This window comes from Miniopterus schreibersii (genome assembly GCF_964146895.1).
Source record: "Miniopterus schreibersii genome assembly, chromosome: 17".
NCBI lineage: Eukaryota > Metazoa > Chordata > Mammalia > Chiroptera > Miniopteridae > Miniopterus > Miniopterus schreibersii.
Window position 1 is genome coordinate 25,294,333 of NC_138117.1, and position 16,278 is coordinate 25,310,610.

The window sequence follows — 16,278 nt, forward strand, 5'->3', positions numbered from 1 at the left end:
TGACTATGCTGAACACAAGCAGTGCCCAGACACCAGGCTGGGTAAGTGTCCAGTGAGGGACACAGAGAAGCATCGGGACCTGCACAGAGAGCAGCTGCCTGAGGCCATTGTCACGAGGACACGGACAATTTTGCTTGTTCTGTTTTCCCCATTATTCAAAAGGATGGGTGTTCAGATTACTCAGAAAATAAAGAATGCTACTTTTTTATTTTTTATTTTTTTTACCCATCTTAATTATCGGTCTAGGCAGTCTGCTTGTGTTTTGGAGGCTATGAGTAAACCAAACCTCCTAGAGTGGAGTGTTTGTGTTAGGAAATAGTGCTCCATAGAGTTGGGAATCTATAAATATTTGTCTGGATGTGGGAACACCAATATATTGAAGTTGGGTCTGGAAATATATTCAATATGTTTTACATGAAAAGGTTTTCTAATCTCAAAAGTTTCCGTAGGTGAACCCCAGAAGTTTTCCCCTGGCTTTATCTAAGGCATGGTGTAGTCTATCTTGAGATGCTGAGCTAGGACAGTGTGGAACGTCATGGGTCATGCAGGGCTTTAGAGTGTGTGTGCTGTGTGCATGTGTATATATGTGTATGTCTGTGTATGTATGTGTATATATGTGTATGTCTGTGTGTGTGCATGTGTATATATGTGTATGTCTGTGTGTGTGCATGTGTGTGTGTGTTCTATGAAAAGCTGCTACAAGCTGACTCCATTTTTTTTCAGAGTGTGTTCATGAAAACCACATATTGTATCTGAGACTCACAAAATGAATCGTATTTTTCCTACCAAAACAATATTATAATTTTGGATTGAATTTAAAACACAACCTAAGATAAATCATAGCTGTAATCAACATTAAAACACAAGGGGAAAAATCAGTTACTATAAACCTTTATAATAATTAAAATAGCAAAATTATATAAAAATATTATGAACTGTGGGTAATAGTATTATGTAAAATGATTAGAGGTGGGACTTCAGTGTGCTGTAAACTGTATGTAAAATACCCTACAGACAACTTAGCTATATCATAAATTTGTCCGAATATTAAATTTTTATAATTATTAATTTTATTTGCCATTTAGAAATTAAAAAACACTTTAAGGAATAATTTGAATGACCAGGTCTTTTAAAATAAGGTGGTCTGGAATTTTAACTCTTTGTCTTTTATATATTTTTATATATCTCAGGTTATTTAATGTAAAACTACTCACTAAAGTAATTCTTTAAAATCTCTCTAGGAATTTTATTCTACATAATTTGGAGAAAAGAAAAATTTCTTGAATGTTTCATTTGTTGTCTATAACTGTGTAACAAATAGCCATACATCTATCATTGTAACACAGCACACATTAATTATCTCACAGTTTTTTGGGTCAGGAGTCCAGGCACAGCTCAGCTGTATTCTCCACTTCAGAGATTCTTACAAGCTGTAATCAAGGTGTCAGTTAGGCCTCCTGGAGTCTCTGATGAATCTCAACTGGGAAAGGATTTGCCTCCAAGCTCATAAGGTTGTTGGCAGGATTCAGTTCCTAAAAAGTTGTTGGACTGAGGGCCTCATTTCTTGGTTGGCTGTTGACCAAAATTCACCTTGAGCTCCTTGTCACACGGGCCTCCCTGACTTGTTTCATCAACTTGCAAGCCAAAAAAGCAATAGAGAAAGTGTGCTAGCAAGATAAAAGGCATGGTCTTTCATAACCTAATCCCAAAGTGACCTCCAGTCAACCTAGTTTCCTTCTCTTGGTTAGAAACCGAGTCCCTATGTTCAGCTAATCTTCAACAGGAAAGAATTAGACAAGGGCAGGAGTACCAGAAAGCAGGGATCGTGGAGACACCTTTGAGTCATCCTGGCCCTGATGTGTTCAGTATATTAATCTTATCTCTTCCTCTTGTTTTCTTTTTTGGGTACAGTGCTCTTGCAAGGCAAAGAAACCACAGTGTACTGAGAGGGAAGGGGACCAGAACGTGTGTGCTTTCTGTATTGCTGACACAGCAGAGTGGTAGGTTGGTGCTATGGTTATAAGTTTGAGGCTTTCATAGTACCAAAAGGCATTGTAATAAATGGTCATGGCAGAAAATACTTCATGAGGGAGATAAAACTCAAGGTGGAATCTTCGTTTGATTAATCATGGTGTTGAGTGGGGATGCAACTGTAAGTAGGTTCAATTGTACTTCAAAAGGACTGCAGATGAGGCTGCAGCCAGGGAATTAAAGGTGGGAGAATGGATAAAGAAATGGCATGCAGACTATGAAGCAGCTATAGGGAGCGAAATGTTGTGAAAGAACCAAGATGTTTAAAGATGATTTAGGGAAAGTTTTGCTGTGCAAAGTTCAATTTAACTGTCTCTTTCATACTCTCATGAAATTTCCTGTCAAATTCCCTATTAGTAAGATATCCTTTGGGGTGGGGATACCATGATGAGATACTGAGAATGGTGCTACCAGTGTTAAGGTAAAAGCGGAGTAGCCCTAGCAGACTAAGTCATCTGTGTGTAACACAGAGTTAATCAGTACTGTAGTGTGAACAAGCTGTTGTGCTATGGTTGGGAAACTATCACCTGAGCTCAAATCTAGGCTGCACCATATACTAGCTGTGTAACTTGATCAAACTAAAATCTGACTTCAATGTCAGATCCGGTAAACTGAACTTGACCTCCTCCCCCCTCCTCTCCCAGTTATGGCAACAAAATATGTCTTCAGACATTGTCTAGTGTCTCCTGTGGTAGAGGAAGGAAGAAATCACCCATGGTTGAGAGACACTGCCCTGGAGGGTTGTTGTGTAGGGCAAAATAAGATGTAATATATGAAAGCACCTAAAAGAGTGATTAAAACTTACTAGGCACTCAACAAATGATAATTAAAATTTTGACATTGGAGGGTAGTATCTTATATATAGAGTTAGCAAGATCTAAGTTTATTGAAACATAAAAGGCAAATAATGCTGTTAATAACTATAAAATCCCTAATTTGAGAAATTGCGTGTTGTAGGTATGTACATACAAAAGCTGATCGTCAGACCAATCAAGAATTAATGGTTGCCTCTTCCAATACTGTGTATTTTGGGGAAATCATTCGACTTTCTAAGGGATCTTATCTATAATATTCTTTACCTATAAAATGGAGATAATAATGGCAGGTATATCATCTGTTAGGATGATTCATTCACTTATTTAATTAATATGTACCTGCTGAGTACACATTATGTTCCAGGGACCCTATAGGAAATGTGAGACAGCCTCTGCCCTCCTGGAAATTTCTTAGAGTCAAATGATGAACAGATAAATATGTAATGTAATTCCAGGATGTAACAAATGTTATGGAGATATTGATAACAAGGATTAAAAGTAATAGAAGATGCTCTTACAAGGCAATATTTGAGCAGAGACTTGAAAAAAGAGAAGCACAGTGTGGTGTTACTTGGGAGAAGGGCACCCCAGGTAGAGGACACGGCAAGTGCAGAGACCTAACAGCATTAATTAATATCCTTGGATTGATCCAGGCCCAGAAAGAGACTAGGATCGCCGTATATGGAGTATTATAGTTAATTTGTACATATTTAGATTTTTGTATTTTTACCTTGTTACCAAATACCAATTTTTAGGAAACTCAAAAATTTTATACAGTGTAGGAAGTGAGATGAGGTTCTCTGGTGCCATCGTGCTGCGTGTTATTAAGGAACAGTTCACAGAGGCAACTCTCCAAGAAAATGGAACAGAGTTGAAAAAGGTTTTGTTAAATTTCAATCGGGGTGGCACTGTTTCGTGCCTGGAAGTGTAAGAGATGAGAACAGCATGTGAATTCCAAGAAAGCAGCGCAAAAAAGTGGATTTACAACGTGTTCAGACAGGGTGGCAACATCTTGTGGCGTGTGGCTCGCATCTCAGTGATGGGAAAGGTCCGTCCTGTGCCTGCCTCTCTCCTGTGGCGCACCACAGGGAGAATGAGTTGGCAACCGCAGCCAAACACATCAGCAGCAATTTTAGTGTATGGCCAGCCACAATCTTCTTCATCTTTATTTTTCCTAAAATTTGATTCCTTATTTATCTTGAAGAGTTGAGCATAAGACAGAAATAAAGGAAGTTTGGGGAGGTGGTGACAATGGGTAGCTATGATACTTAATATTGTTCATAGAGGAACCATACTGGATTTAGAATCCCAGCAGATGAAGAAACATGATGAAATACTTTTCTTTCCTTTCCCCCCCTTTTTAATGAGCATTGAGTTGTTTAATATTGTCTCATTGTGATGGATCGAAAATCCCAATATCAATGGCACAAAGTTCAGAGAGGGAAAGTAGTGAAGTTCAAAGGAAATGGAATGTAGGGCAGTTGAAACAAAAATAGTCTATATGATCAAGGGTTTAGGGAAAGAAGATACTACAAAGCTTAAGGCTTAAGCAAAAATGAAGATAGAATATAAGAGAAGAAGGAGGAAAGGAGGGCGGTGGTGGAAGATGTGAGCCATCCAAGACTTGTTACACTTGAAATCCAGAAAAAAGGAAACTAAGAATAAATCTTGAGTTTAATCACTGATATCACATCAATTTAATTTTGTGTATTTGTGCCATGTATATAAAGTAAACTGACTTCAGCAGAGTCAACTTGACTAAAGATAAGTTTAGAGCATGGATACAGAAAACTTACCTGCTACTGTCGGGATTGTAACACTTAGTGTATGAATTTATTGTACTCTCACCAAAGGGCTTATTTTGAGATAGCAAATTGTATAATCGATGCTGAAACACTCATCAAAATGAAATCATTTAATACTCCTGGTCTGGATCAAGAATCAAAATATCATCAAACGTGGTACAGGGTACAGTGATTAGGTTTATGGTCAAAGTTCATTGTAGTCAACAAATTAACACAGTGAACATAGGAACTTCTCCACCTAGGACTTTATTCATTTAATCCAGAGCTTATGGGAACATAAAGATTGTATTAAAGAGGGCTAATAATTAGTTTAGAAACAACAAAAGAGTAAATGTAAGTAGAATGAATCTCTTGTACTGGCTGAAATAATGCTTGCGGTAACATAATGGTGCCTAAAAGGACCAGCAGTCATTCCATAACTGAACTATTGGGATGAGAAGTGCTTTCTCACATGAGGGTTTTAGCGAAGGATACATCCCATGGGAATTAAGATCGACTAAACACACTTTCAAACAGTAGTTAAAATGATAAGCTTTTGTAAGCAAGATTGTGCAGTGATTTGCATATTTGAAAAAAATTACACATTTTTACCCATTGCCCTATAAAATTACTTAATCCAGTCCTTTAAAAAGATTAACCAACCTTTCCCCAAGACTACCTAGATATCATCTTTGCCTTGCTCATGTCTACACTGAACATTTTGTCTGGTTTGCCTCATTTTCTGTTTTCCAGTGTATTTCTGAAGACCTCTGTGCCCAGTTCTTCACTGATCTCCTGTCTGTGCCCCGCCTACTACCCCTCAAACCTGGTCCCAGTATTACTCCTTTGACACTGTCTCTAGATTTCTGAGCTGGTCACACCATATCTTCACTTCAATTAGGGCTGTAACTGGGCTTTCAGTTTTACAGGGCAGTCTACATATATAACCTTATTGATGTGAGTCCACCTGGAATTTCGGTTATTTTTTTGAAAGAGAATTATTCACAACCTCTATCTGTCAAACCTTCAGAGGGTAACAAAAGGATCATGAAAAAAGTCAATGTTTGTGTGTATATAATATAATCTCTTGAATTTGTGGTGGGTGAAAATTAAGAAAAATAAAGATGCACTCTGATGCAGAAACCAGACTTTGGGGAGTGTTTAGATTTGAATTTGCTGGAAGCAGACATATTCTTCCAGACTGGGAGAAGAAAACCACTCCCAGATGTCTTAATTTTTCTGACTAACAGAAAAGCCTGCACAATTTATATAATGATGGGTTCAATTAGCACAAGTCTTGTGATTCATTTGCAGTCTAAGTGAACAAATTCTAGCCTATAAATTGTTACAAATGTTTGCGGTCATCATGTGTTCGGCTATTGATGGTTCAAGAAATTAAATAGGAACTGGTAGCTAAAGAATAGATCAGGAGGTTTCTTGCTCCTTTCAGTTAAGTATAGAAGGCACAGAATACATGTAAACTTAAATTTACTTAAACATTTTTGGTAACTTACTGGTCTAATCACTTTCTTTGTTTATTGCTATATGTGGTCAAGGAAAGTAAATATTCCATAACATCCTCTTATGTTATTAAAAAGGGAAATTTCAGCTTAGCATTTCAATTTCATAAGACTTTTTTCTTTCAAATGCAATTCTAGCTTAAATTTTAAAAATTAAAGTTATTTTTAAAAATTACAGCCCCAAATTTTGGGTATCTACTACTTTTTTCTTAATATGTATAAATTCAGTTCAGTTGTACTGTTCTGATGTTCTAAGTAAGAATGCTGAGCTCATATTTGAGGCATGGTTGTAAGAAGAGGGAACCAATAGAAGCATGGCCTTAATTTCCTTCTTCCACCTTTCAACCAGAATTTGTCCCAGGAAAGTGAATTATGTTTCACTGTTCTTTCTTTCTTTCTTTCCCTCTTAAGGAAGTATAGCTCTCTCACATAGCAAAAAAGTCTTCATAAATATTTTATTTAAACTTGTCTAATTTCTTATATGTTTTCTTAACATTTGTTTTATTTTTAATAATTCACTCAGAATATATAACATCTGCATAAAATATTTGACCAAATCAACTCTATTGACGTAAATCAACAAACCAATTGCAGTGCAGGGAAAAACTGTCATATAATTCTTGTGTAACCATCACTGAATCACTGTGAAGGGACTTGTGTTTGGAAAGCTTTTAATTTTTTGTTATAAAGTTCCTAGAAACAGATGTGAAAATTCACTCACATCCCACATTGTCTAGTTCAGGCAGCTGTAAATTATTTCATGGATTACACTTGAATGAAATGAAAGTCCTGGGTTTATTTCATCAAGGCAGCTGTTATTTCCTTAAATTAAATCAAAACAATTCTTTGCTTGATTAATTCTTGCTTATTTGAATGGTATAAAGATAAAGTGCTGACATGTCTTTAGTCATAAATTAGTTCATTTTTCTCAATTAATGTCCCTGTGATTCAAAAGTTGCATCACAATTTTATAGACTACTTTTAAAAATGAATTATTGCTTTGGGCTTTCCATTGTGGAAAAAATAGATACGATACTCTCTTATCTTTTAAATATAATATTCATATAATGCACACATTTTACTTGTAAAGAAAGTTAGACATAGATGTCACTGCTTGATTTTAACTGCTGAGCTGATAACTGTACCAGCTTTTTTCAGCCATCTGGTCTGTCGCTCCATTTCACACTCCCTGCCTAGCTCCAGACTTGTCCTTCTAACTGTCTACCAAACATCCATATGGCTATCTTGAAGGTAGCTCCATCTCAGCATGTGCAAAAACAAAGGTATTATCTCTTCCTGTATTTCTAAAAGTGGTAATATGGAGAAACCTGCTAGGATTTCAAATTCAGTTCACTACAACCTATTGACTCTTCCTCTGAAATTACCTTCCGGTATATTTCTCTCTCACCATTTCACCCTCTCTCCAGACTCTCAGAAGCTTATATGGGCAGTACTGACACAGGCTTCTTCCTGCCTCATCTCCTTGTTTCCAGATTTTACCCTTCCAAGTGGCTGTAGGCAAGTGCAACAAGTGTGTTTCTTCAAAAACTAATTTTCCAAAAGTCAATCCCATGTAAAGATCAATTGGTCAAATAATCAATTAACTAAGATTATCAAATTATACAAAAGCTTTATAGTCAGTAAATATCAACAAATGCCTACTCTGTGCTAGACACACTTCTAAGACACTGAGAAAGACTTAATTTCTATCTTGAGGTATCAGGAAAGAAACACATGTTTTAAATTAAATGAATAATTGTAGATGTGTGTGTGAGTGTGTGTGTCTGTATATGTACATGTATGTTTCTGTTTAAGTATGTGTGTATATAGATCTATATACCTATCTATATCTGTCTATCTACAGTTATATAGTTAGGTAATAATTGCTATGGGAAAAATAAAACCAAGTAGGATAGCAAATATTGTAAGTAAATATTCTTTTGAATAGAAACAATGAATATGATTATGTTATTCTTATAAATATTTTTGGATATATGTAAATGTGTTCTATTTGCTAATGCAAATTTTTATTTAGTCTAAAGCTGTACAATATAAGATAGTTTATTTTACTTAAAAATATAATCTTATTGAGATATTCATGAAATATATGTTCTAGAACAGCAACTGTCCTGTAGAAATATAATGTGAGCCACAAATTGAAGCAATGTATATAATTTTAAATTCTCCAGTAGTCGCATTAAAAAAGGAAAAAGAAACAAGCAAAATTAACTTTAATAATAAATTTTATTTAACTCAGTATATACAAAATATTCTAATTTCAACATGTAGTCAATATAAAAGTTATAAATTGGATATTTTGTATTATTTTCATGCTAAGTCTTCTGAATCCTGCTTGTGTTGTACTATTACATCGTATCTTAATTTGGACGAGACACATTGAAAGTGGTCCATAGCAACATTGATACCACTGATGTTTTAAGATTCTAAGTTTCTGTATTTAAAAATGTTCCTTGTATTTTCTTCCTTGACATATCCAACATTAAGAAATTCCTTGGACAGGCTCTTACTCAAATTCTTTAATTTGTTTTCTCTCCTCTCTTTCAATTTATGCAAACTTTCCAAATTTTTCTAAGCTTTGGATTTCTGTTTCTTTCCCTTGCTTATTTAATTCTTGACCCCTGCTCCCTGTAAAGTTATTAAGGAAATGGAACTGTGGAGACCTAGATTTGTATTTTATTTGTGTTCTTTATAAACTAAACATAGATTATTAGTACTCTTCCATGACTAAACGGGATGGAAGGTTCTTTATAGTTGCATCACCCTTTAGAGCTTGGTAAGGAAGCACATTGATCTTCCTTGAGAGAATGAATGTTGGTAAAGAGAGACTGAAGGAATGAATATTTATCCAAGCAAGACCTCTCCTAAGACTACAGGAGCCAGTTTCGATGCCATCATCACAGCTGCGTTTGACACTTTCATGGCCATAGCAGTTGGTGAGTTTTAGCTTGCAGCAACCTGAAGTCTCAATGAACAAGCAAATAAATTCCAGAACGCTTCCGACTCTAGGATTCTCTTTTTCCCCCGAACTGTGACAGCTATTCTGAGCTGGGTAGAAAGAAGTGGGACCTGCCCTGGCCAGTGTGGCTCAGTAGGTTGGGCATTGTCCTGTGCACCGAGAGGTTGCCTGTTTCATTTCTGGTGGGGGCACATGCGCAAGTTTCGAGCTCAATCCCCAGTAGGAGGCCTGCAGGAGGCAGCCGATTGATGTTTCTTTCTCACATTGATGTTTCTCTCTCCCTCTCCCTTCCTCTCTCTCTAAAAATCCATTAAAAACAAAATCTTTAAAAGAAATGAGACCCAGATGGGGATGAGATGATTGGGCAATCTTCAAAAATGTAGTTATAAAATTCATGTCTTACTACTTTCTCTACATACATAAAGCACCTACAAATGCTTAATTAATTATCATGAAGCCTCATACCCCCTATTCTTTATCTTATTAGCAGAAAAATGGTGCAGAGGCAAGTAGAGAGTGAGGGTTTGGCCTTGAAGGTAAGGGGTAGCCACCATGTCTATTTCCTATTGCAGAATAAATCACATAATTTCTTCATGTCAGTATGAAGAATAACTCAGTACTCACTTCATTAATAAGTCAGCGTGGTGTGGCTCAAAAAATAAAACTGAGGAAGCAACTTTTTGGTCTAATTCATAGCAATATGGCCTCCAAGAGATTGTTGCTTCATTTAAACAAACAACCTGGTTTTAAACATTCAATTTACTCTTTTTATCAGTATCATATATGCCTTAAATCCATCGTAGAATTGTAATGAGAAAGTTTGAGGGAAGCTTAGATTTGGACTCAACTGGAGAGATCATTTAGTACAATGCTTATGCAAAATTCTAAGTCATCCACCATAAAGAATTATCCAGCTTCTGCTTTAAGCACTTCATGGATGGGGTACTCACATCTTCCATATAGCACTGTACAATATGCTTTTGAACAGCTATAAATGTAAGAAGATTATTATGTAGACCCAGAAATATCCTTCCCTCTTCTAAGACCCATTTCTTCTCTGAAGTCATGGGGCAATTGTGATATCTCTTCTGTATGACAAAGCTTTTTATATTTAAAGGTTACCGTTAAGGAAATAAATAAAGACCTTTTAAATGAGAACAAGCAGAGGCTTTTTATTCAGAGCTTTTTATAGCAAGGCAGTCACCCACCATCACTCTTATTTGCCAGAGACCCAGAGTAAGTAGGAAAAGTGGGAAAGCGTTATAATAAAAAAAAGGGGGGGGGGCTTGAGGTATATTCTGATTGGAAGTTGACATGGGGAGGCAAGAGACAGATTAACTAGAAGCAGACTACCTTATGCAATTGATTTGGAGAGCATATTTGGATTTCTCTGGTTGGTTCTGAGTTGGAAATGAGGGTAAAGGAAGGAAGCCGGCCTATATAAACCAAATACTGAATATTTTGGGCCAACTGCTGCAGAGATTGTGGTTTGGCCTTTCTGGTTAATTCCAGCAGAGGTTGTAGGTTACTGTTCTAATAGAATCTGTGATCTATCCATTGTGTGTTTGTGCATTCAATCTCTCCGTTCCCTCTTTTGGTGGTTCCCTTGCAGGAAGTTGGCCAAAAGGTGAGAGTAGAGATCCAGATCGTCACGGCTTGAGTATTCACTCATCTCCATAGTCAATTACATCACAAGAGCTTCTTAACTTTCTGATGTTGTATTTACTTTGGTGATCATCTGACAAGATAGTACTTTACAGAAGCATGTAAGACCTGTACCAGCACTAAGATTAAGTGTCAAGATGAGAAAACTCAATGGACTGGCATCATGATCACTATGATAAAAACAAGACCAACTAAAAGTCCATTTAAAATGCTTCAACCTGGCTGCTGTGGCTCAGTAGTTGAGCCAAGAGGGTGCTGGTTCGACTCCCAGTCAGGGCTCATGCCCGGGTTGCAGGCTTCATCCCCGGTAGGGGGTGTGCAGGAGGCAGTCTATCATTGTTTGTCTCCCATCAATGCTTCAATTTCTCTATCCCTTTCCCTCCCCTCTCTCTCTCAAATCAATAGAAACATATATATATATATATATATATATAATTTTTTTTTCCCCCATTTTTTTTTCCTCAAAGATACTTCAGAACCAAATCTGAATTTTTTAACCAAGGCCAAGAAAACAATCCCATAGGTCATAAGGATCAATCTTAGAGAGACAGCTAGTTTTTCTTTAAGGTATTATATATCCTTTTCTACCTTAGCTATTTAATTGAGCCAAATACAGCAAGGAGTATTAGCAATGGCACAGAATCTACCATGACTAGTGAACATGAAATCTAGATTATTCATCACTATTCTTGCCAAGGAATTGAAATGGACCTGTATTTCACCTAGGGTAGAGGTAATATTATTTGTAACTTCTGTTGGAGTTAAAATGATACATATTCTTACATATCATGTTCATATAATTCCTATTATTGGAAATACTGCTTTGATTATTTGTATAAACAATGAATCAGTAACTCCCCCAATAACTCCCTCTGAATAATCAAGGGTAGCCTCATTTGGAGCTCACGTCTGAATTATAATTTCCAGTTTGATGATTTATAGGATTAGGGTGTCTGTATACAGATAATTTTTGTAATACTGTTCCTAATGTGCGTGAGTTATTAGTATGAGGAAAGTAAGCGTAGCCATCCTGGCTGCGAAGGAAGTAGGATCTGCTAGGAACATACAGGTACCCAGGAAAAAAGGAATTATTCGTGACATGATGTTGGAACGAAGACCTTACATTAGTTGGATAATCTGAGATTGGCATTAGAATGATTATGCTTTGATCTAGCAATTTTAATAAGAACAGAACAGAAGAGGAGAAAGGCCATAATGGGTAGGTAACAACCAGGAGTCTACAGAAAATGAGAATAATGATTGTAAATAAGCAGATGGAAAGAAAAAAAAAGGAATTAGAAGGGGTTTTGATCCAACATGGGCAGAAGTTGTCCATTATCTGAGGTCATTGGATTGTTCTGAAGAATCCTGTTCGAGGTCTCCTGTTATAGTAGGCTTCTTGTTTTGTTGATTCAGGATTGCTTCTTTAGTTGTGAAATGTGAACCCAAGGGTCTACTCCAGGGAGTTTTACTTCTGTATTTGTTGTTAATAGTATTTGATAAAATCTTTTCCATAAGGTTCAAGAGCAGTTGGGTTTTTTTGTTTGTTTGCTTTGTGTGTGTGTTTTTCAGACATATCTTCCAATAGACAAAATCTCATACTTGAATATCATGAAGAGACTTTTTAAGAAGATATTTTGAATGTGACCCTATCCTCTTGGTGATAGGACTGGGTATGGTACATGGGGAACCAGTTACCAGTTCATAGTAAACAGTGTACATCAGAGAGTGGACCATACTGACATAAGGGCAAGTGATACTATCTTTGCCCATGGAAACTTAAGGGTTTCTGAAAGTTTTGTTAAATTCATTTAAGAATGTTATTGATTGTTTCAATAATAAGTTTGTAGGTGGTAAGAGGTGTCATGGTTTCTGAGTAAGGTTTTTTTCTATCATGTTTCTTGTGAAGTGTGTACCGTGGGTGCTTTATATAAAAGTTTGTGTTCCCAAGATTGAAAACAAAAAATCAGGCAGCTTTTTAGCAACTATAAAGACTATAGCTTTTTGCCAAAGAGATGTTTCAACCCATCCTGGAAATAGACATACAATAACTAAAACATTAAAATCCTGTGGAGTGTAAAAGCTGCATAAAATTCATCGAGTTCGAAGGGCCTGTGAAGCTTTGGTTCTTGTACATATCCCACCTTATAGCTTTTCTAGAATTATGTTGTTGACAAAGGACACATGACTTAAAAATGACCACAACTGTCTTTGAATTAACCAGAGAGGTCATGTTGATTTCACATAGTAACCAATTTATCTGTACCGTGATGAGTAGTTTCATGGAGAAATTTAGCTACTATCCATTTGAAACCATGTAGTGTCACCCAGCAGCTATCTTGAGAACACCAGAGCTTATCTGAGTGAAGCTAAAACCATAATTTTTTTTTTTTCAGAATTAGGGGCTAAATGTTGATATTCATAATAGTTTATTTGAATTCCTTTAAGTATTTATCCTTGAAGAGTTTAGATAGCATGATAACCTTGGTTAAGGTTGCTTGTTTGGCAAAATGATCTGCTAGAGTATTTCCTTGAGCTTCATTATTATTTATTTTTCCATGAGCTCCAACTTTTATAATAGCTACATCTTTATGAAGTAGGGGTGTATCTAAACGTGTCTTAAACAACTTGTTCACTTTTGATAGGGTTTTCAGCAGATTTGAGAACACCTTTGTTTCCAATGCAACCCAAAGTCATATTAAAAAAAAGGGGGAGGTTTCCCTGTATATATATTTATTCTGTAGTCTTTGACTAGTTGACAAGCTCAAGTAAGTGCAATAATACAAAGGATTGTATTCTAAAGGCAAGCTTAAGTTGGTGATAGCATATTCTGTTCCAGTTTCAAGTTTTGATGTATGATCTATCAACAAATAACATTAGGTCAAGTTTTCAGTGGGAGTTCTTAAAAAAACTGAGTGAGGTAGGCAAATTTCCTAACTGAGGTAAGAAAATCACAAGGCTCCCTTCTGGTAGGATCAGGGTGTTGCAGTGACGAAGAGTAATGTGAGTGGGAGAGTTGAACACATTCTCATGAGAAGTTAATTAGCTAGCTGGAAAGTGCTGTATGTTCTCAGGCAATAGTAATGTCTGTATTGCATGAGTAACCAGGGGAACAAGAGGGGAGCTTGTAACTAGTTAAGCAGAATTTGGAAGTGGCAGCTATTTCCCTAAAACAAGGAAATAAGCCTTTGCAACCAGGTCAAGGAAATGAGTTTTTGATAACTCCCATGAAGTTGAGTTAAAACCCTAAGGGCTTGTGCAGATTATTCATTATAGATGAAAGGATTTTTGGTTGGGGATGGCTATGGAAGGGTTCTGTGGACAAGCCTTCTTCAGATTACAGAAGGCCATCATGACTTAGACTGAGAGTTGTCAAAGTCTCAGGAAAATTTGACACTTGTTTGAAGTATCCAGTTAAGCCTAGAAATCCTCTCAGTTGATTTGTGAGAAGGCTAAGATGTTTGAGTAGTCTCATGATAAGGATCATGAGAGAGTGACTGCCCTCCTTATATCAGTTATAACCTCAAGAATGGATTATGTTTTGGCAAAATTTTATTTTATCTTTTGAAACCTTATGTATTTTTTTTGTCAAGTCTGAGGACAAGTAAATGGAACACCTTTTGTAGGATTCTTTGGTCTCTGAATAAAGCAGGAGATCATGTACTACTGTATCAGGACTGAATTACAAGGGAAACTTAGATCTTTGAAGTCTTGACTGAGAATTTGGGGAAAATAGGAAGGGGCTTGAGGGAACAGCTGAGCGTGACTATCCCTGTATACTATTCTCCTCCCCAGGTGAAGGCAAAAGGGAAAGGTTTAGAATGGAAAAAGAGGAAGTTTCTGATATGCTCTGATTGGAGATTGTTGGATGAGAAGGAGACAACAAGCTAATTAGAAGCAAAGAATCTTATGTAATCAGATTGGGAACATATTTGTTATTTTCTGGTTGGCTCTGAGTTAGAAGCAAAGGCAAAAACAGGGAAGCTGGTAGTCATTGACCAAGTCCCGACCATTTTGGTCCAATTGCTGCAGAGGCTGTGGTTTGGCTTCCTGTAAATCTTCTCATATAATTTGTCTCCAACTACATCTAGAAATGATTAAAAAATAATTGATGCATGAGGTAAGATTTTTGCAAAGCGGAAATGTAATGTTTTCCTTTACAAACTACTTGCAGACACCTGAAAATGTGGACTTCTCTCCTTAGTACTATTAAAATTAATTTTTCTCTCTGTAATTGTTTGTGTTGTTACAGAGGATCTTGATGATTTAAGAATGGAGGGAGTAACTACTCTGGTACCTTCTGGGAGCAAATTTAACCAAGGTCGTGCTACTTACCCTGCTGAGCCTCAGGCCAAGGTCACACTGAACATCTGTTCAAGGTGTGCCAGGTAAAACATATTATAGGTATATTATATAAATGTGAATTTGATTTTTAAAATCTAACATTTTGAGGCAAAGTGTGTACTTTGTGTAAAGAAAATCTTTTCCTTCTAGTTATCTTTTGTGCGAACATTGGCAAGGGAGTTGGTTGTGTCATTGATCCTTGTGCCCAGTGCCACTCAGACCAACAATGAATCAAAGAGTTTAGATTGTCCTTACCTCACAGTTTGGGACTATTTTAAGTTTTTCTGTTTCTGAGTTTCATTTGCTGTCTGCCTGTCTGCTCCCTTTCAAAGGAAGATTCAAGGGGGTCTAAAATTTCAAAGCCACTTTTAAAGCACCTGCATAAAGCACAGGTTTGCCCAGGTACTGTCTAAGATCTAATATTATTGGCCTCTTAACCTGCTCCTGATCTTGTTCACCTCCTGGAAAGAATTTAATCAGCTTGACGCTTTTCAGTTTTGGCAGCTGGAAGCAATCTTTGCATATGCTGTATGAGGCCAAAGAAGTAGCTTAAGTTACTGCCAAGTCAGCTCCCAGTGCTGGTCCAGCAGAAACTCACCGAATAGCTAGAATTCATTCTTTTGTAGGCACTAAATCTCATTTGCAAAGAGGCTTTTAAGCCTGTTTAAATGATAAAACAAGCCTTCTAACCCTTATGTAAATGGTGCAGATTAGCAAGAACAATGCACTGGCTGGCCAGTTTTATCTGCTTTTCTTTATGTCTAGCTATTCCATTGTACTGTTTGAGAGGGGATTAGTTGCTTGGAAATTGGGAGGCGGGGGAAGTGTAGGAAAATCAAATCAAAATTTTTGTAGCCTTTCCCCTTTCCCTTTTATCTCTTTGGAATTTTTATTTTAATTGTGCCATAGCACAGTGAAAAGACCAATGGAAACATTGCTCCAGATGAGTGATATTTGAGTCAATTGAATTTTTGGTTATGGCTGTAAAGAAAACTGGTAATATTTGTGTGATGATAGTTATGTTACCATTGTAATTAGCTAGTTATTAATATTAATAATAGGAAAGGAGCAAAGGGAAGTACAGACATTATGAGCATGGCCATCTGGGCAGCTTCACCAGGAAGCTGGAATTTCACACTCGC

General features: G+C 36.6%; 1 protein-coding gene across 9 annotated transcripts in view; it reads left to right on the plus strand.

The window, feature by feature from the left end:
* LOC308547006 (uncharacterized protein C8orf34) overlaps positions 1 to 16,278 on the plus strand; it is a gene marked incomplete at its 3' end in the record, with an annotated part of 238,655 nt that overhangs the window by 125,114 nt on the left and 97,263 nt on the right. For 5 of the 9 annotated variants that reach the window (XM_081116587.1, XM_081116588.1, XM_081116582.1 and 2 more), the window contains exon 8: positions 15,045 to 15,180. The exons of 1 other annotated variant lie outside the window; for it this stretch is intronic. In XM_081116587.1, coding sequence (XP_080972713.1) covers positions 15,045 to 15,180 — 136 coding nt within the window. The remainder of the gene's footprint in view (positions 1 to 15,044; positions 15,181 to 16,278) is intronic. 3 more of the 9 variants (XM_081116583.1, XM_081116581.1, XM_081116585.1) reach the window with 1 other exon arrangement.